The sequence below is a fragment of the Cervus canadensis genome, chromosome 25 (assembly GCF_019320065.1).
Source record: "Cervus canadensis isolate Bull #8, Minnesota chromosome 25, ASM1932006v1, whole genome shotgun sequence".
Lineage (NCBI taxonomy): Eukaryota > Metazoa > Chordata > Mammalia > Artiodactyla > Cervidae > Cervus > Cervus canadensis.
In genome coordinates, this window is record NC_057410.1 from 16,017,749 (window position 1) to 16,040,079 (window position 22,331).

At 36.1% G+C, this 22,331-nt stretch overlaps 1 protein-coding gene across 3 annotated transcripts in view; it reads left to right on the forward strand.

Moving 5' to 3' along the window:
* The window catches only part of LRRK2 (leucine rich repeat kinase 2), a 194,561-nt gene that overhangs the window by 24,302 nt on the left and 147,928 nt on the right, over window positions 1-22,331 (forward strand). For 2 of the 3 annotated variants that reach the window (XM_043446342.1, XM_043446340.1), the window contains exons 8-13: window positions 2,129-2,248; window positions 2,695-2,837; window positions 2,930-3,009; window positions 4,648-4,754; window positions 16,723-16,852; window positions 19,292-19,416. In XM_043446342.1, the coding sequence (XP_043302277.1) occupies window positions 2,129-2,248; window positions 2,695-2,837; window positions 2,930-3,009; window positions 4,648-4,754; window positions 16,723-16,852; window positions 19,292-19,416 (705 nt within the window). The remainder of the gene's footprint in view (window positions 1-2,128; window positions 2,249-2,694; window positions 2,838-2,929; window positions 3,010-4,647; window positions 4,755-16,722; window positions 16,853-19,291; window positions 19,417-22,331) is intronic. The other variant, XM_043446341.1, reaches the window with a different exon arrangement.

A 22,331-nucleotide genomic window follows, 5' to 3' on the forward strand; every position in this document is an offset into this window, starting at 1 on the left:
CTGGGCTCTGCCCTCCTTCCACTTTCTCTATAGAGGTGAGCACTCTCCAGAGTTTTGTGTTAATAAACCTTTTGCTCTAAATTAAATTTTACTGTGTTTATATATCTCTGTAAATAAAATTGTTAATGTTTGCTTGTTATTGCTTAATAAAAATGGTATCATGCTGAATGTTGTCTTCTGCAAGTTTTTAAAAACTGTGTTTATGAGACTGATGAATATGTTGCATATAGCTGTATGTGCAAGCAGTGTGTGCGCTCAGTCGTGTCTGACTCTTTGTGACCCCATGAACCATACCCCGCCAGGCTCCTCTGTCCATGGGATTATCCAGGAAAGAATACTGGAGTGGGTTGTCATTTCTTCCTCCAGGGGATCTTCCTGACCCAGGGATGGAACCTGCATCTCTTGAATTGGCAGGCAGATTCTTTACCATTGACCCATCTGGGAAGTGTGGCATCATTGTATGTAGTATTCTGTTATGTGGGCATACCACTATTTATTTATCCATCCTCTTATCCATGGACATTGGTTTATTTCTTGTTTTGTGCTACTACCGTCTATGTTGCTGTGAAAATTGTAAAGGAAGGTGAATATCTTTTCAAATATTTCTTTGCTCTTGGTGCTTTCTTTTTTTTGTGAAATATCTGATTTACCTTTTTCTGTTTTTTTATAGTATATTCTGTCTTTTAAAAAAGTGATTCATAGTTCTGGCTAATAATGTTTTGGTGGTCAGCTTTATGTATTGAAAATGTCAAGCTGTCTTTTTATCTTTTTATGGCAGCTTTTGTAACATAATGTATTTTCACCTAAATTGTCTAAAAATAAGACAAGGCCACTGGTATTTGCTCAGAGTCACAAAGTTGGTCAGTGGTAGAGCAGCTGTTGGCAGTGACTTAGAAATAATTGTAGGGAAAAGTGGGTGAGACAACTGAAGTTTAGATAAGCCAGTAAAAGTAGAAAATAATCTTTTTTGAAATGACTTTCCAAAACTAGAGATTAAGAACTGGGGATTATGTCAGCTTAATGGATGAATGTGGAAGAGATATGAACATAGAAAGATGCTGATACAGAAGAGTTGCACTAATCTGCTTTTTGATTTTGAAACTTTGATTAATAATTAGTGTGGACTTTAGGCTTTTAATGGTATAGGATCTTTTCCAATTCTGGCTGTGTATCCTAGGGATTATCTAATTACACATGTAGCTAACTAGAAGTTTCATTCTTATTCCTACAAGGGATTGTGGTAATTGTTAGTGAGTTATAGTAAAAGCATTTAATGACAAGGGAGGTTTTTTCTTATCTTTTAGAAGACAGGAATATTAAACTGTTTTGTACACTGAATATTGTAGTGCCATGTATAAAAATATTTATTTATTTGACTGTGTTGGGTCTTAGTTGTGGCCCGCGGGATCTTCACCGAATCATGAGGCATTTTTCATTGTGGAGCACAGACCCTAGTTGTGGCAGGTGGGCTCAGTAGGTGCGGTTCTCCGGTTCAGTTGCTCTGCAGCATATTCGACCTTAGTTCCCCAACCTGGAATCAAACCCTTTCCCACACTGCAAGGCAGATTCTCAACCATTGGACCACCAGGGCAGTCTCCACCTCGTGGTTTTTTATGATGATGACAAGAGGGGGATTTCCCTGGTGGCTCTGTGGTAGAGAATTCACTTACCAATGCAGGAGACGTGGATTCTATCCCTGGGTTGGAAAGATCCCCAGGAGAAGGAAATGGCAACTCACTACAGTATTATCATGTGGGAAATCCCTTGGACAGGAGCCTGGCGGGCTACTGTCCATGGGGTTGCAAAAGAGTCGGACAAGACTTTGCGAAAAAACAACAGCAACAAGACATGAGAGGGGATCAAAGAACACAAGTTAATATAACTCAAACATACAATTGTTTTTGGCCCAGTCATTTCTGTTGTCTAAGCAAGATAGTTGAATGAGTGCATGGAATGTTTTTAGTTCTTTATGCAATCACTAAGTGATTTTAATTACAATAAATATGTTTTAATGTAATTAAGAATAGTTATCACTACTCAAATATGTTGATTTAAATACTGTTACATAATTAAAGGTAATATAAGTTCCATGGATGAGAATTCTGCTAATATGTCACTTAACTTTTAGGTAATTTCTTTAATATCTTGGTATTAAATGAGGTGCATGAGTTTGTGGTGAAGGCTGTGCAGCGGTATTCAGAAAATGCAGTATTACAGATCGCAGCCCTCAGCTGCTTAGCACTCCTCAGTAAGTAACTTTACTAACAAGGAAATCCTTTCAGGTGCATTTGACCTTGAATGTTGACATTATAACAGGAAAGTTATATATAGAGAAAGAACCCTTAAATGCTTTTTCTTTTCCTAATGTGACAACATTTTCTCATAGAGGATACTTTCAAGGGAATGAAAGTTGTGATAAATATCCCAGTTCAGATATCAGTGAATATATCCTTGATTTAGCTTTATTAGTAGCAGTTCATTTTGTTAATTAATCTTCCTCTAGCCTATTAGTTTTGTTTGGTACCCTCTCCCCCATCTGATTTATCTACATGGAATAACAATATGATAAAGTGTGTAATATATTAAAGAGATCTTTTAGTTAACCAGTGCTCTGTCAATAATGTTTGAAAATAATAGCCTTAAGAGTTGGTCACTCAAAGTATACATAAGTTATATGTTTCCATTTTTCCAAAGCTGAGACCATTTTCTTAAATCAAGACTTAGAGGAAAAGAATGAGAATCAGGAGAATGACGATGATGAAGAAGAAGAAAAATTGTTTTGGCTGGAAGCCTGTTACAAAGCATTAACTTGGCATAGGAAGAACAAGCATGTGCAGGTTAGACTCTGTCATAAATTTTATAGTCCTTCAAAATTGTTTGTTCAATAGTTTATTTTTTGAAGGTTTCTTTTTTTCCTTCCCAAATCCAGGAGGCTGCCTGTTGGGCCCTGAATAATCTCCTTATGTATCAAAACAGTTTACACGAGAAGATTGGAGATGAAGATGGCCAGTTAGTAGTTTTGATTTTATATGGTAGAAAATTTTAGTTATATTTTTAATCAATTCACTGAAATTTTTATTGTTCGAAATATTTTTGATATAAGTATTTATAATAAGTATTTCCATAAAATACTTGTGGATATATAATATTTTGATGCCTGTTGTCTTCAATAGTTAGTAAAACTCTCTGTGTGTGAAAGCTATTACTGAGAAATTTAGAATCAAGAGTTGTTCAGTAAGTTATGAATCATCAAGAAAGAACCTTTCAGTTTTCTGGCTAATAATTTAAAAGTACTAATTATTCTCACCTGACAGAAATCGCAGAGCCATCTGTGACCTTTTCTATTGTAGTTACTAGCCTGGAGGTTGTCAATATCAGTGATTGGATATGGTTAGAAGCCTCCTCTACTGACTCCCCACTTTATGTGGTGGTGTTAACCTGTCTTCTCTTGAGAGGGTTATTGTATAACTGTCAGCTCTTGAGGATGCTTCCTATGGGAGCTCCATTTAAACATCATAAGACCAGACAAAGATGCACATTGTAACCAGGAGTTCTGTACGTCTGATTTGTTTCATGTCCATGAACAATTGCTTATGTTTTTACTGTTGGCTCTGCATATCCTCTCAATTTTAAATTTTTAATGACTTACCTTGGAAATTTAAATAGTGATATTCTGCACCTCATATTCTGGCAGCCTGTTTCCATAGTGAAGTGAAGTGAAAGGCTCTCAGTCGTGTCCAACTCTTTGTGACCCCCTGGACTATAGAGCCCATGGAATTCTCAAGGCCAGAATACTGGAGTGGGTAGCTTTTCCCTTCTCCAGGGAATCTTCCCAACCCAGGGATCGAACCCAGGTCTCCCACATCGCAGGTGGATTCTTTACCAGCTGAGCCCCAAGGGAAGCCCAAGAATACTGGAGTGGGTAGCCTATTCTTTTTCCAGGGGTCTTCCCGACCCAGGAATCGAACCAGGGTCTCCTGCATTGCAGGTGGATTCTTTTCTAACTGAGCTATCAGGGAAGCCCTCGTTTCCATAGTGATCTACTGCCAATTAGAAGGCAGTTAATAACAGATTCTATTTATTTAAATGTCTCTAGTTTGAATGGAAACTAATCTGCTTTGAGCAATATTTTAAGGAAGTTAGGATAAGGTTGCTTCATGCTGCAATTTATAAAAATTTCAATTCATAGATACTAATCCCTTAAAATTCACAGGAGACTGCTAAAATAAATACATCATTAAAATATATTTATGCTCTAAATTAAAAAATTTCACTCTACTTCTTTATGATTCTTAAATTTTCCTGTCTTGCTTACATCATCTCCTTTTTCTCACTTAATCTTTTTACTCTTAGCACCTATTTATATATCTACTGAGTCTTCTATTTTCTCCTTCTACTGCTTATCTACTTTGAAGAAACAGAAATACTACTTTATTAGTAGTATATAATGTAATGTAAATAGAACACTATATATATCTATATAATGTAAATAGAACACTGCTTACTATAATTCTCTCCTGTGAGTAGAGGTGGCATAAAATACTGTTTATCTGCCCTTATTGGTTGTTAGATTAGATAACAGTAAGTGAATATTTGAGTTAATTATTAAAGAGATTACTATTAATGTTGTGGTTGAATTTGTGAAAGGTTCCCAGCTCACAGGGAAGTGATGCTGTCCATGCTGATGCATTCTTCATCAAAAGAAGTCTTCCAGGCATCTGCAAATGCTTTGTCAACTCTGTTAGAACAAAATGGTAAGAGGTACACCATGTTTTTTAGTATAATGAAACATGTTTGTTTTTATATATAATTTTAAAAAGTATAAAAGTGATAATTGTAAAAACTTCAAATATATAAATATATATATATCTGATATATAGATACACTGACAAATAGGTAAAAAGATAAAGAGGAAAATAACATTTTGATGTATGTCTTCTGGATTTCTGTCTATGTACTTACACTTGACATGTACAATACATTTTATGTTTTTTGGAGAAATGGGATCCTATTACAGTCTTTTATAACCAAATTTTACATTTCTTTTTTTATGTTGCTAAATATAAGTTCCCACATTACCATGTTTGATGGTTGTGTAGTTTCCCAGTGTATACCTATGTCCTCATTTATGATCCAATTTCTTATGGATGAACTTTTAGCTTGTGTTCAGTGGTACTGTTTTGAATATTTGTAACAGTGGCCAAATGGTCGCTTTTCTGCCCCAGTTTCCTTTATACACTGTTCCTGTGTTTTTTTCTTGGGAATGCAGTGGATGGAGAGAGATTCACCATTATAAAATATACTAAAATTATCCATTATAAAAATAAAAAAAAAGTCTTTTACATGTAAATCTTACAGCTTTCCATTATTTAGGGGAGAAAAATAGCTGTTATACCTTTGGAAGAACTCTTGAGGTTTAGAATTGAGGCTCAGGCTGCTCTTATTAGGGCTCAGCCCTCATAAATAGGAAATACGGCCAGAAAGTCTTGGGAGAAAACTAATCATAAAAGCATTAGGACTTGGCAACTCTTGAAGGATATTCTTGAAGGGAGAAAAATACAGAAAAACACTGAAAGCTTGAAAAAAAAAGACCAGTGTTAGCATCAACTTTTAGTAGAGAACCCGAGTAGAGTGAAAAAAGCCTCCTCATGCATGTTTCCCTACATGGTTATTTAATTCAGATCAAGAGGAAAATCACTTCTTTGTTTTCATTCTTTCTCACTTCACCTCTGATGGCACTGAAAAAGCCATCATAAAAGGCTTGGGCTGGCCAAGCCCTGAGAGATTGATCGGGGTTGCTCTCAAAGGATAATGAGTCAGTGGAAGTGGCAGAAAGGGGAGCTGCTCTTCTTGAGTCTCCCTTCCTCTGCTGTGTGGAGGCCTGGGTTGGGGGGCGCGTCTCACTCTTTAAAATGAACACTGGACTTTGCTGCTTTTGTTGAGGCATCTTAGAGAGGAGACAGCCGGAGAAGGCAATGGCACCCCATTCCAGTACTCTTGCCTGGAAAATCCCAAGGACGGAGGAGCCTGGTAGGCTGCAGTCCATGGGGTCGCGAAGAGTCAGACACAACTAAGTGACTTCACTTTCACTTTTCACTTTCATGCATTGGAGAAGGAAATGGCAACCCACTCCAGTGTTCTTGCCTGGAGAATCCCAGGGAGGGCGGAGCCTGGTGGGCTGCCGTCTATGGGGTCGCACAGAGTCGGACACGACTGAAGTGACTTAGCAGCAGCAGCAGCAGTCCCGTTTATTCATTTTTGCTTTTCATTCCCTTGCCTGAGGAGACAGGCTGAAAAAAAATGTTGCTAAGATCATTGTCAAAGAGCATACTGCTTCTTTTCTTTTTGGAGTTTTATGATTTCAGGTTTTCACTTAATTATTTAATCTGTTTTGAGTTTATTTTTGCATATCATGTGAAAAGAAGTCTAGTTTGATTCTTTTGTATGTAATTGTGCAGTTTTCCTAACACCATTTATGGAATAAGCTGTCTTCCCCATCATATATTTTTGCATACTTTGTTGGAGATTAAATGAACATCTAAGTTTTCATTTCTGGGCTCTCTAGTCTGTTCCATTGATTTATGTGTCTGTCTTTTTTTTTTTGGCCAGCATCATATTGTATTGATTCCTATAGCTTTCTAGTATAGTTTGAAATCAGGGCTCATACCTTCAGTTTGTTCTTTTTCAAGGTTTTGGCTATTTGTGGTATTTTGTGTTTTCATACACATTTTAGAATGGTTTGTTCTAGTTCTGTGAAAAATGCCATCGATGCTTTGATAGCGATTGCATCGAATCTGTAGATTGCCTGGGATAATTTGGTTGTTTTAGCAGTATTAAATCTTCCAATTCATGAACACAGTATAGCTTTTCATTTGTTTGTTTCATCTTCATTTTCTTTCACCAGTGCATATAGTTTTTTGAGTATAGGTCTTTTACATCCTTAGTTAGATTTATTCTTTCCAATACAGTTGTATATGGGATCGTTGTCTTAATTTCCCTTTCTGACTGTTCATTCTTAGTATACAGAAACATAGCATATTTCTGTATATTAACTTTGCACCTGCAACTTTACTGAGTTCATTTATTAGTTCTGGTATTTTTGGTGGAATCTTTAGAATTTTCTTTGTATATATCTTATGTCATCTGCAAACAGTGACAGTCCTCTCCCATTTTGATTCCCTGTATTTCTGTCTTTTGTGGCTGGTACTTTGAATACTGTGTTGAATAGAAATGAAGTGAGTGAGCATCCTTGTCTTTTTTCTGATCTTAGAGGAAATGTTTTCAGCTTTCCTGATTGAGTATGATATTGGCTATAGGTTTTTCATATAAGGCTTTTATTATGTTGAGATATCCTCCCTCTGAACTCATTTTGTTCAGAGTTTTTATGATAAATTGATACTAAATTTTGTCAAAACTTGTTTTTGCCTCTTGGTATCATCATATGCTATTTTTCTTCTTCAGTTTGTTAGTGTGGTGTATCCCATTGACTGATTTGTGAATATTGAGCCATCTTTGCACCCCAGGGATGAATCATGTTGTATGATTCCTTTAATGTATTGTTGAATTCAGTTTGCTAATACTTTCTTGAGGATTTCTACATCTATGCTCATCAGTGATATTGGCCTGTAATTTTCTTTTTTGTGTGTGATATCTTTGGTTTTGGTGTCAGGGTGATGCTGACCTAGTAGAATGGGTTTGGAAGCATTCCTTTCCCTTCAGTTTTTAGAATAGTTTGAGAGGTAGGGGCATTTACTATTCTTTAAGTGTTTGGTAGAATTCATCTGTGAAGCTCTCTGGTGCTGGACTTTTGTTTGTTGAAAGTTTTTTATTTTTCTTTTGTTTACTTGTTTTTTTTTTTGGTTGTCGTTTATTTACTGATTCAGTTTCATTACTGGTAATCAGTCTGTTTGTATTTTCTATTTCTTTCTGCTTCAGTCTTGGGAGATTGTATATTTCGAGGAATTTGTCCTTTCCTTCTAGGTTGTCCATTTTATAGTCATGTAATTGTAGTGACCTCTTATGATTCTTTACATTTCTGTGGCTTTGATTGTGATTTATTGTTTATTTTTAATTGGTGGATAATTGCTTTACAGTGTTGTACTGGCTTCTGCTGCGCCGTAGCGTGAGTCAGCTCTAAGTACACATATATCCCCTCCCTGAGTCTCCTCTCACCTCCCACCCCCCACCCTGGGTTATCACAGAGCACCCCGCTGAGCTCCCTGTGTTTGTAGCAGCTTCCCACTAGGATCTCTTTTGCACATATATGTATATATGTCAATGCTACTTTTTCAGTTTGTTCCCTCACCTTCCTCTCCAGGTCCACAGGTTTGTTCCCTACAGCTCCATGTCTATTCCTGCTCTGCAGATAGGTTCATCAATAATGTTTTTATAGATTCCATATATATGTGATAATATATATTTGTTTTACTCTTTCTGACTTACTTCACTCTGTAAAACAGGCTCTGGGTTCATCCACCTCAATACAACTGAGTCAAATCCATTCCTTTTTACGGCTGAGTAATATTCCATTGTATATATGTGCCATATCTTCTTTATCCATTCATCTAGGCTGCTTCCATGTCCTGGCTATTATAAGTAGTGTGGCTGTGAACCTTGGGGCACATGTGTCTTTTTGAATTAATGTTTTTTCTCAGAGTATATGCCCAGTAGTGGGATTGCTGTGTCATATAGTAGTTTCAATACTAGTTTCTTAAGGAATCTCTATTCTGTTTTCCATAGTGGCTGTATCAATTTGCATTTTCACCAACAGTGTAAGAGGGTTCCCTTTTCTCCATATCCTCTCCAGAATTTATTGTTTGTAGACTTTTTGATGATAGCCATTCTGCCTAGTGTGGGGTGATACCTCATTGTAGTTTTGATTTTTCTAATAATGAGCAATGTTGAGCATCATTTCCTGTGTTTGTTGGCCATCTGTATGTCTTCTTTGAAGAAGTATCTGTTTAGGTCTTCAGCCCATTTTTTAATTGGGTGGTTTGTTTTTTCTGATATTGAGCTGCATGAGCTCCTTGCATATTTTAGACATTATCCTGTGTCGGTTGGTTCATTTGCAGTTATTTTCTCCCATTTTGAAGGTTGTCTTTTTGTGTTGCATATAGTCTCCTTTGCTGTGCAAAAACCTTTAAAATTAATTGGGTCCTGTATTGATTTGGGCCCAGGTCCTCTCTGTCTCTTTCTTTTTTTGTTGGATGTGTCTGTTTATTGGTTTACCAATTTAGTTTATCTTTTCAGAGGACCAGCTCTAAGTTTCACTAATATTTTCTATTGATTTTTAGTCTCTTTTTAGTTTATTTCTTCTCTGATCTTTGTGATTTATTTCCCTGTACTAATTTTAGATTTAGTTTTTTGTTCTTTTTCTCATTCCTTTATGTATAAGGTTAGGTTGGTTGTTTGAGATTGTTGTTTCCTAGATATGCTTGTATTGCTATATAGTTCCTTCTTAGAACTACTTCTGCTGCATCCTATAGAAATTTTTTGTTTGTTTGTTTCTGCTGCATCCCATAGAATTTGTTTCTTTGTTTGTTTTGTTTGTGTGTGACTGCTTAGTTGCTCGGTTGTGTCCAAGTCTTTGTGACCCCGTGGACTGTAGCCTGCCAGGCTCCTCTGTCCATGGGGTTTTCCAGGCAAGAATACTGAAGTGGGTTGCCATTTCCTTCTCCAGGGGATTTTCCCAACCCGAGGATCAAGCCTTCATCTCTTGTATCTCCCGCATTGACAGGCATATTCTTTACCACTACCGCCACCTGGGAAGCCCCATTTATCAAACTAAACCCAGTCTTCTCAGAGGACCGGCTCTAAATTTCATTAATATTTTCTATTGATATTTTAGTCTCTATTTAGTTTATTTTTACTCTATTTATTTTTTCATTTGCAATTTGATGTCTTCAATGACCCATTGGTTTTTTAGCTTGCATGTACTTGTGTAATTTGTAATTTTTTCTCATAGTTGATTTCTAGTCCCACAGTGTCATGGTAGGAAAAGCGTGAAAGTGTTAGTCTCTCAGTCAGGTCCAGCTCTTTGCGATCCTGTGGGCTGTAGCCTGCCAGGCTCCTCTTCCATGGAATTCTCCAGGCAAGAGTACTGGAGTGGGTTGCCATTCCCTTTCCCAGGGTATCTTCCTGACCCAGAAGTGGAACCTGGGTCTCCTGCATTGCAGGCAGATTCTTTACACTCTGAGCCACCAGGAAACATAGGAAAAGGTGCTTGATAATGATTTAAGTCTTTCTAAATTTATTGAGACTAGTTTTGTGGCCTAGCACATGATTTATCTTGGAAAATGTTCTGTGTGCACTTGAAAGCAATATTTATTCTGCTACTTTTGGATAGAATGTGCTAACATATCTATTCAGTCCATCTGATTCATTGTTTAAGGACAGTGTTTTCCTACTAATTTTCTGTTTGCATGATCAGCCCATTGATGTAAGTTAAGTGTTAAAGTTCTCTACTATTGCCATGTTGCTGTCAGCTTCTCTCTGTATGTTTGTTAATATTTGCTTTATGCATTTAGTTATTACTATGTTGGGTACATATTTATTTACAGTTGTTACATTTTCTTGTTGACTGATCCCTTTATTACTGTGTAATATCCTTCCTTGTCATTTGTGATAGCCTTTATTTAAAGTCTACTTAGTCTGATATGATTATTGCTACTCTAGGTTTCTTTTCTTTTCTATTTGCATGGGTTACCTGTTTTCATCCCCTCACTTTCAGTCTGTCTGTGTCTTTAGATCTGAGTTGAGTCTCCTGTCAGTAGCATATATGTGGATCTTATTTTATTATTCATTCAACTATTATTTTTCTTTTGATTGAAACATTTAGTCCCTTTATATTTGAAGTAATTATTTATGCTGTGTGCTTAGTCACTCAGTTGTGTCCAACTCTTTGCCACCCTATGGGCTGTAGCCCACCAGGCTCTTCTGTCCATGAGGCTTCTTCTCCAGGCAAGAATACTGGGGTGGGTTGTTGGGCCTGCCTCCAGGGAATCATCGCACCCTAGGGATCGAACCCAGGTCTCCTGCACTGCAGGTGCATTCTTTACCATCCAAGCCGCCAGGGAAGCCCAAGAATACTGGGGTGGGTAGCCTGTGTCTAGTGTGTGCTTATTTCTATTTGCTCATTGTTTTGGATGCTTTTTTGGTAGTTCTTTTGTTCCTTTCTTCTTTTGTTCTCTTCTTTTGTGATTTGATGACTGTTTTTAGTGTTATGTTATTACTTTCTTTTTTCATCATTTGTCTATTATAGATTTTTAGTTTGTGTTTACTGTGAAGTGTGTGTATGTGTGTATAAAATTATTTTAAGTTGATGATCTCAACTTTTTCTTTTAACTTTTTATTTCTTATTTACTTTATCATTTTATTGATAAAATATGGATGCATTTTATTATTATGAAGGTATATATAGATATGTAGATAGATATCTGTATCTATCTAGATATATACATATATAGATAAATATACGTGTGGACATATATGCACATATAAGGCATTAAACTATTTTTCTTTTATGCAATATTACTTTCTTGAGAAGATGATCTCCTTATTTTGAAAGCATTTAAATATCCCTACATTTTTGCTACTGTCTTCTCATTTAATGTTTTTTACATCATATTTTGCATCTTTTTGTTTTGTTTATCTCTATCTATACTTACTGTAGACATAGATAATTTTACTATTCCTATCAGTTTGTTAAGTGGTTGATTTACTACTCTCATTTGCTTTTACCAATGATATTTTCCTTTCATAAATTTTGTTTTCTAGTTGTGGTCTTCTTTTTTTCCACTTAGAGAAGTCTCTCCAACATTTTTTTTATAGCTAGTTTAGTGGTGCTGAACTCTTTTTAGGTTTTGCTTGTCTGTAAAACTCTTATCCCTCCTTCAAATGAATGATAACCTTACTGGATAGATTATTTTTTCCTTTCAGCATTTTGAATGGATCCCACTATTCCCTGGTATTCTGCAAAATTTATCTGGAAAAGTCAGCTGACAGATTTATGGGAGTACCTTTGTATGTAACTGTTGCTTCTCTTTTGCTTTAATATTCTCTCTTAATCTTCAAGTTTTGTCATTTTAATTACAATGTGTCTTTTTATGGATCTCTCTGTCTCTATTGATCTTGTATTTGACTTTGTATTTCTTGGACCTGGATATCTATTCCTTTCCAAGTTTAGGGAATTTTTCAGCTATTATCACTTCAAATAATTTGTCTACCATTCTCTCTCTCTCTTTTCCTTTTTGGATCTCTGTATGAAAATGTTAGTATGCTTGATGTTGTCTGAGAATTCTCATATTTTAAAATTTATTTTTCCTCTGTTTGTTCAGCTTGTGTGATTTTCAGCACACTGTTTTCTAGTTCACTAATCTGTTCCTCTATATCATTTAATCTACTGTTGATTCTTTGTATTAATTTTCATTTCATTTCAGTTTTGTATCCTGTTTCAACTCTGTTTCATTCTTCTTTATATTTTCTAGCTTTTTGGTAAACTCACTATATTCATCATTCTTCTCCTGAGTTTGTTGAGGATCTTTATGATCATTACCTTGAGCTAATGTCTGGTAGATTGCTTATCTCCACTTGGCTTAATTCTTCTTCCGAGATTTTATCTTTTTCCTTCATTTGGAACATATTCCTGTGTTGCCTCATTTTGCGTAATTATTGTTTTTGTTTGTGTATTTAGTCAGATTGATCATGTTTCCTAATCTTGGAGAAGTGTCTGTACAGTACAGTCCTTTCTGGTTAACAGAGCCGTGTGATCTAGTGGTACCCTCTGCATGGTCTGGGTGGGCCTCTGAGTGTTGTGGTGCTCATGTAGGGAGGGCCCATTTCTGGTGGGTTAGCTGCCTACACCTCCTTGTGTAGAGACTGCTGGTCGTTGGTGCTCAAGACTGGGTCGTAGTATGGCTGACTGCACAGTCTAGGGGTTTCTGGAACTGGTTCCATCCCATGGGTAAGTGGAGCTGTGTCTTGGCATGGCTGACTTAAGGTCTGGGAGGTCTTGGGACAGTTAACTGCAGACACAGGGTTTTGGAGCCGGAGTTAACATGCTGGTTGTTAGTGTAAGGATCCTGGGTGGCTGGCTGTGAGCCTGGGAGTCCCAGGGCAGCTGACTATGGGCCCTGGGGATTTTCAGTTCTGGTGCCTACCTGCTGGTAAGTGCAGCTGATTCCTAGTGCTAATTGGATAGATGCAGAACTCCAAAATTGCACTTGCCAGTACCAGTGTCCTCGTGGTAAAATATGCTACCTCAAATGGCTGTCAGCAGCATCTTCTGGAGAGAGACTCTCCCAAGGGGGTCCCAGTTGCCTTCTGTCTCCCTGAGAGACTCTCCAAGATCAGCAAGTGGGTCTGATCCAGACTCTTTTAAACTTATTGTATGCTGGGTTTCCAAGTGCATGAGACTTTGCATGGGCTCTTTAAGAGTGAAGTCTCTGATTCCTATAGCCCTCTTGCGCTCTCCTTGTGCAAGCCCTGCTGGCTTTTAAAGCCAGATGTTCTAGTGGCTCAAGCCTAGTACCTCCAGGTTTGAGAGATTAATGAGGTGCTTGGACCCCTTGATTCATGGGGAGAACTTTTGTAAATAACCTCTGTGATTATCCTCTTGTTTATTGGTTGCTTATCTGATAGTGTGGGTCTTCACTATATCACATTCCCCATCCTTCCTGTCATCTCATGTAGTTCCTTCTTTATATCTTTACTTGTGGAATATCTTTTCTGCTAGTTTTCAGATCATTTTCATAGATCATTGCACTGTAAGTAGTTATAATTTTGGTGTGCTCATGGGAGGACATGAGTTCAGGGTCTTCCCTGAGAAGAATCTTCTGTGCAATCTTGATCACTCCCTGGGCTGATTCTTACTATGGTGCCTCAGGATTGGTTACATTTGAAGTTAGCCTTGATTTCTTTGTTCAGACTCAATTATCTGGTCTTTCTGATTTCATACTTCTTTGTTCTTGGTTCCCTGCCATGTTAACTTTCTTCAGATCCCTTTGAATAGTCCTTGGAGTTCTCCCTTATGAGAATAGTAAGAACTTAAGCAACTCATTCACCAGTCTTCATTGAAAGACACTTGGGAACATTGCATATGAAGGGCTGGGTATAGTTTTATAGGAAAACGATTGGTTTGGTGGCCAGCAAAACTGGGTTTTGTCATGGTAGTTCCCAGGTCAAGGTTCAAACATCTTGTGTGACATTTTATCCATTTAATTAATTAGTTAATAAAATTAGTATTTATTGAACCTTAGACACCTGAGGTACATAAGAAAAATAGAAATCCCAGGTTCATGAAGCTTATGCTCTAGTGGGAAAGATAAGTAAAAAGGCTAATTGATATATATGATATGTGGACCTTGACTGTATCACAAAGAATGTGAAGCCAAAACAAAAAAATGAAGCAAAGAAAGTATATACGTTAGTGTTCACAGGTGACGAAATTGTGATAGGCAGTGAGGAAACAAGGTGACTATTGAAGTGAAGGCCTGAAGGAAGTTGCTTTTAGTTATTGGTCTTTTATAGCAGATAATTTATTGCTAGAAGAGGTCATGAGTATTGTGTAGAGAGCTGGTAAATGAGATGTGTAAAATGTTCTATAAACTCTAAAGTGACTCCATGCTGTAATTTTTTCTCCAAGGTATACTGTATGATGTAATTTCTGTTCTTAATTTTCAAATCTCAAATTGAGTTAATGTCCAAGACAGTGATTGTTAAAGTGTGGTCTCTGGACCAGCAACATCATTTAGGAACTTTTTAAAAACGTAAGTTCTAGGGCCCCATACAGACCCAATGAATCATAAACTGTGTAGTTGAAACTCAGCAATCTGTTTTAACAAGTCGCTGAGAGAATTCTTGTGTACTCTGAAGTGTGGGAACTGCTGATCTAGAATAACTTCTATGATTTAAAATATTTCCTTAATTAGAATTTAGCCATTTTAGGAGGACCTATTAAAGCTTCTGATTTGACTGAGCAAAATAATCAAATTATTCTTTTTTTTAATTAATTGAAAATCAGTAAAATTTTTTATTGGACTAGCATTTGTTTATAATAAGTTTTATGTATACAACATTTTATTTCTACTTATGTATACACTGCAGTGTGCTCACTACCAAAAATTTAGTTTCCGTTTATCACCATACCATTCATCCCCTTTAGACACTTCGCCCTCCCCTACCCCTTTCTCCTCTGGTAACTGCTACTCTGTTTTTGATTGGTTTGTTCATTTATTTTGTTTTTTATATTCTACATGTGAGTGAAATCATACAGTCTTTATCTTTCATCATCTGACTGATTTCATTTAGCATAATACCATCAGGGTCCATCCATGTTGGTGCAAATGACAAGGTTTCATCTTTTTTCATGACTGAGTAGTGTTGTACCATATATGTGTATCGTACCTTCTTTATGCATTCATTGGTTAATGGGTACTTAGGTTGTTTCTGTATCTTGGATATTATAAATGATACTATGAAGAACATAGGAGTACATATATCTTTTCAAATTAGTGGTATTTTCATATTTTTTTAAATATAAATATCCAGAAGAGGGATACCTGGATCATGTGGTAGTTCTGTTCATAGTTTTTTAAGGGATCTCTATACTGTTTTCCATAGCAACTGTACCATTTTTCATTACCTTTTATCCACATCCTCACCAACACTTGAATAACCAACTTGTTACCATGTTTTGATGATTTTTCAGATTTTGAAGGAGTATGAGTTTTCAGATTTTGTCAGTAATTTAGAATACATATATTACTTCTACTTACGAGTTTTGTCTGATTTTTTCTTTTATTCTCAATTTTGGATGCATAACTAATTTTAAAAAAAATAGTATTTAAAGCTCTCTCAGTTTCATTCCTGCCACCTTCAGTGTTGAAATATAGTTTATAATGTTGGAATTGATATTTATATAGAGGCTTCAAGATAAGTGGTATTTATATGGAAACTTTAAGGTATTATGGAGACTTTTAAGACACTGGATTTGCATTTACTGAAGAAAGTTTATTATGAAGAGGAAAATTATTTCATCATCATTTTCCACACATAATGTGAAATCAATTGTAAAGCAGTCTATGTGTTTCTTAAGCTTTGTTATTATTTTGTGAAAATATGTAGTTATGTTTTATATGTTTTTTATTAGTGCTGTTCATAACTTTGTGTATCATAGCACAGATAGAAATGATAGTGTTTGCATGGTCCACTGGAGTAAGCGGGGAAGGCTGAGGGCAACCCAGCCTGGTTTCAGCTGTACTTCCTCCATCCCTCAAGGGCTGACAGGATTGTCACTCATCTCTAACTTATTCCCAGGTCACCAGTGAGCCTCTGCTCTACATCATTTCAGTTATTTTGTGAAGTTGTTTTATAATTAGAATGAAATTTAGTTTTCATTCTTATGTTGGAGGGCATTATGTAAAAATGTATTTCTTCAAAAATATTCTTTTCACATGGATGGTAATCACATTCCCCTAGTTTCCTCTGTGAATGAACCTTTCACTCTAAAACCTCAAGTGGTTAATAAATATGAAAAAATTGGAAATAGTATATATTTTAAAGAAAAAAAATTAATGATATTTAAGTTGTCACTGAAATATAAATTGATGTATAGTTGTATATACATTCTGATGAACTTTGATTATCTTTAATAGTATGTGTCTTATTGCAAGATTATGACAATGTCCTTTCATTTATTCAAGTAACACTTAAAAAATCTTGTAGTTAATTTTAGAAAGATCCTGTTGTCAAAAGGAATATATCTGAATGTATTGGAGTTAATGCAGAAGCATATGCATTCTCCTGAAGTGGCTGAAAGTGGCTGTAAAATGCTAAATCATCTTTTCGAAGAAAGGTAATAAATATTTATGAATTTATGTAGGATATATAATATTGGACCAGGTAGAATATCAATATTTTGAGCATAATTGTAAGAATATAAACAAGGCATTTGAAGATGGAAACATTTTGCAGCATAATCTCATGTCAGTAATACATAGATTTATTTTATTTATATATAGAAATATGTTGAAAATTTGCTTTTGTGCTTTATGATTGGTATTGACTGTGTTTTGAAAAATCGCGCTTATATAGCACATAACCTTAAATAGTTTTTAAAATTTTGTTATGTGGAAGATATAAAATTAGGATATGGCTTCTAATTGTTGCTTTCTCACAAAAACTAATATTTATCAATATTCATTCATTAGAATTAGCTTTGTCTTTCTTCCTGCTCTCATTCCTTACCTGGGGAAGCATTTATCACTTTTATTTCAAGCCCAGGGATGTTAAGATTGCATGTCTAGTTTGTGGCACAGAGAGACCATATCATTTATCTGGGGGTGGATAATGCAGGTTTGGGATAGAATGGCAAGTAGTGGTGAGGTGGGAAGGGAAGGGAAGTGGAATCTATCTAAAATTTGTTTAAAAGACTAAAAATTAATACAGAGAGTTATCTCCTCCCGAAGGATGTGCTCAGCACATTTTGGTACTTTATTAGATCAAAGAATGTGAGGTAACTTTGACATAGTCCAAATAAATTTCAAACAGAAAAACAGCATTAGAAAACTGTCCTGTGTCAAATGCCACAGATGTTGCAGTAAAAACTGATCTTGAGTCCTGGTTTTCCCACTAATTTGAGTCAACTGTTTGATCTCTAAACTTCAGAATCCTCATTGGTGATGAGGAATAATAATAACAAATTCATAAGTTTTTGGCTTATGATGTAAGGATTAAATAAGTTTGAACAAAAGACTTAGGACAATGGTGCATTTTAAGCCCTCAATAAAACATAACTGTTTTTACTAACAGGTATTAAATATTAGTAGGGCTTCCCTGGTGGCTCAGATGGTAAAACATCTGCCTCCTAGGCAGGAGACCCGGGTTTGATCCCTGGATTGGGAAGATCCTCTGGAGAAGAGAATGGTTACCTACTCCAGTATTCTTGCCTAGAGAGTCCCATGGACAGAGGAGCCTGGGGTCTCAGAGAGTTAGAAATGACTGAATGACTAACACTTTCACTTTCCAATATGACTAAGTGAAATGCATGTAGCATGATAAACTGTATGTAACATGTTTACAGACTTAGAATAAATGGCATTACCTTGTTTTTAATGTAAAGATACATTGTTTTAAAGTAATGTAAATGTAATAATTCAATGTAAGTCCAGCTTATCTATTTATGTTTACATGTCATAACTTTAAACAATATCTCTCTTTTTTAAATGTTGCTCTTGACATTTAAATGAAAAGTTTATGTTAAATTGTGATTGTTTATGGTCCTGTCAGTGTGTGAACCTTTATAAGGAGGGAAAAACACAGTGGAATAATGGACATTTTAAGATGTTGTAGATGCTGGCCAATTAATCTTTCTGGCTGTTTCCTCATATGTAAAATGCATAAATTTCCAGTACTGGGTGTTCAGAGTTAACTATGACAGCATGCCTGCCCCTAAAAATCTCATTTGTAAACAGATAATTACAATATAGTGTGACAAGTCAATGACAAGGATGTGTAAAATCATAGGGTATTGGTGAATCAAGCTAGGGTAACCAAAGGAGAGAGGCTGCAAAGAGGGGATGTGTTTAAACTGGGACTTTCAGATAAAGAGGTACTATATGTCAGTAACCATAGACCCATGCAAAGTGATATGCAGACGTTTAGTCAATATGGTACCATGTAAAAGCAAGGGCTGCCTCTATTAAATTTGGTAGGACCTACTGAAATCTACATTTATGTGTAGATTAACATACATTTGTGTGTATGTTAAATAACTGCTAAAATGCCTTAGAGAAACCAAGACTTTAGTGCAAATAAAGCTAATTAAGACTACCGTAATACAAGAAGTCCTGGGGTATTAATCAGGAAAGGGCCGGTAGTTATGCTGTAAACAGCTCTCTGGACTTGGCGGTCAGAGTTTGCGTTCCAGCCCTGACTCTGTCGTGTTCCAGTGAAAGGACCTTGATGTTTAACCTTTGTCAGCCTAAACTCTCTACCTAGAAAATGCAAATAATACCTTCTTTCCAGGGGTTGTTGCCAATGACCCTGTACAGATCAAAAGGAGGTTGTTAGTTCTGGGAAACTAAAGTAAAAGACTTCCCAATTTCCTGTGAAATCTAACTTCTTGAGGTCAAAGTTTGACCGAATAAGAATTTAAATTGTGTTTGCTCATGTTACTGAGTTCACATAGCCTTCTCTGATAAAATAGTCCTGTTTTCTTGTACTTGTTTCAAATCGGTGTTTGTATTGGAGTCAGGTTGGACTTTTAATAAGCATTTCAATATTATATCTCCAGTAGCACTTCCCTGGATACAATGGCAGCCGTGGTCCCCAAAATAATAACAGTCATGAAAAGTCATGAGACATCATTATCGGTGCAGCTGGAAGCACTTCGAGCTCTGTTACATTTTATAGTTCCAGGTAAGTTACATAAATTGACTGTGGGAAGAGCTGTTATTGTAAATGAATTCTTTGACTTTTCATGAACTACCAACTTTCCAGGCAAAAATTAAAGGCCTAGTTTCTGCCAACCAAATTCAAATCTTTGCAGTAGCCCAATAATAAAACTAGAGGGAAAATGATGAGATAGAAGAGTCAGATAAATTTACATGAAAATTTAGTAAGACGCATCAATAGTTTATTTACAGAAAAATAACTGCAATGTAGTGTGGTGCTTCAACTCCAACGATAGTGTCATCTCTGCTATTTCTTTTGTATTTCTGTTGACATTGCTGAGTTCAAGTTTTTTGTTTGTTTTCTGTCTCAATTATAATAATAGCTAACTAATTTTCACACTTCCTCTCTTGCCTCTTTCCAGTCCCTCTTTACTCTGTGGTTGAATGCATCTTTCTCAAATATAACCATGTGGCTTTTACTCATTAACTACAATAGTGTCCATTGTACCCCATTTATATCCTGCTTACATTTGTTATGACTTTATTTGTCCTTCAAACCCACTTAAAACACCTGCTCCTCCATTCCTTTAGCATGTATTTATTAATTGCCTCTTATGTTCTATACATTGTGATGACTGCAAAGCTCTGAAAAATAGGTGAAAAAAGACAGGATTGTACTGCTTATAGGAGATTAGAGGTAGAGAAACAGATAGTTAATTACCAGACAGTTGAGAGAGCCTGTTAAGGGGCTTTCCTGGTAGCTGAGATGGTAAAGAATCCACCTGCAATGAGGGAGGCCTGGGTTCAATTCCTGGGTTGGGAAGATCCCCTGGAGAAGGTCATGGCAACCCACTCCAGTATTTTTGCCTGAAGAATCCCATGGGTAGAGGAGTCTGGCAGGCTACAGTCCATGGGGTCATAAAGAGTTGGACATGGCTGAACAACTTTCACTTTCATATTATAAAAGTCTGTGAAAATATTGATGGAAGCACAAATAGTTTATTCAAAAGAGTATGTGAGAAATTGTGATGTTTGCAGTTGATGGGTGAGTAAGGTTGACCTGGTAAAAAGGCCAGGAGGGACATTTCAAGGAGAAAGAGAAAGATCCGGGATGAGTGGAGCATGGTGTTGAGGAGAGCAGTGCCTAGGGGTGAAGGATGGGCAGAGGCTGAGAGGGAAGGGCCTTGAACAGAAGGCTGAGCAGTTTATGCTTTTTTTTTAATGCAAGTCAATTCAAAAACTTTATTAAAGGTGTTTAAAAGTTGCAGTGTCATAACTAAAGCTGCCATTTATAACAGTAGTAGTATGGTGTGGAGCATGATTGGCAGGGGAGAGCCTCCTGCAAGGAGACTAGGCTGGAGGCTGTGATGGCCAGATGAGACATAATGGGAGCCCAGCCAAGAAAGCAGGAGAGGATGGGTATGGGAGGTGATTAGGAGGCACCTTTGGTGTGATTTTCTGACTACTGAATATCAGGGTTATTTGCTCTGTGAGAGTCCCAGTACTTTTGAAGTTCATTTTTTTTGGTCCTTTTAAAAGGAAATCTTCCTAAACCTACCATTTTCTGTTGTAATATTGGTATTTATATTTCTGAGTATAAGAGTATAGAATTTTTCAAGGAAAGGGCTTTCTTTAGTCATGTCATCTTTTTTTTTAAATCCCCTGGAAACTTGGACAAAAATTCAGTAAATTTTGAATTGAATCATGTCCCATTCAAATTGTCAAACAACTTTTGAGATATAATTTAACAGACATAATTTTGCTTGGATATTATTGAGAGTTTTAAAAAATTTTATAGGTTGTAAAAAGCAAATAAAATCCTTTTGATTGTCTTTAAAGATGTCAACCTTATTCTTCTGAGAGTACATTTGAGTTTTAAAGATAGCCAAAAGACATTCAGAATTGTCTGTTAATAAAATAATACTCTTTTAGTTAAAAAGTAAGTTTTGAATATAGAATTTCTTTTGTTTTATTGTTCTGAGATGATCCTGAAGTGACATTGATAGTAATAATTTAGATGTATGAAATGATGTATTTAAATGATAAATCATAGTTCTATAATGTTTTTAGGTATATTAAACAGGTGCCCTTGAAAATAATATTATAAATTCATGGTGATACTTTATATATGAAAATATGTATATTAATAGACATACCTTATAAGCATATCAATATATAAATACATTTCTCTATTAGGTAAAGGCTTAATCATCTACTTCACTCTGTGGTAACATAACTGTATTACCAATAGCACGCCACACAAATAACCATATTCTATCATGCTGTAATTATGCCATACTATACCATCCTGTAGTTAGGGATTGGGAAGATCCCCTAGAAGAGGATGTGGCAATCCACTTTAGTCTTCTTGCCTGGAGAATCTCATGGACAGAGGAGCCTGGCGGGCTGTAGTCCATAGGGTCGCACAGAGTCAGACCCGACTGAAGCAGCTGAGCGCATACCATCCTATAGCATGTGATTCCGTATGTCAGTGAGTAACTATAGTATCAGTACCCCAGTAGTTTTGAGGTTGAATATGATTATGGTTTTGACATGTTAGGTTGAAGTAGGTACTTATAAGCTGTTTAGATGTACATGTATACAATTATTAACTAAACCATATTCAAACTATTAATTGTAACAGATGTGCATTATAGCAAATTTGTATAATTTAATATCTAATTCAGGAGCACGTATTGCATCTAGTATTATGTCACTTAAATTGCTTTCAATCTGGTACTGTTCACTTCCTCCTTTTTTATAACTATAACTTATTGAAGTGATTAAGCCTGTGCTTTAAAAGAATAACACTAAAGACCTATTTATTTTAATAAAATATCATTTGACTTGTTCCTTCTTGCCTTGTTCAATTCTAGGGGAAACAGTGCAAAATTCTTTAGGAAAGGACATATGCATATTGGGAAGTGTATAGAGGAACGT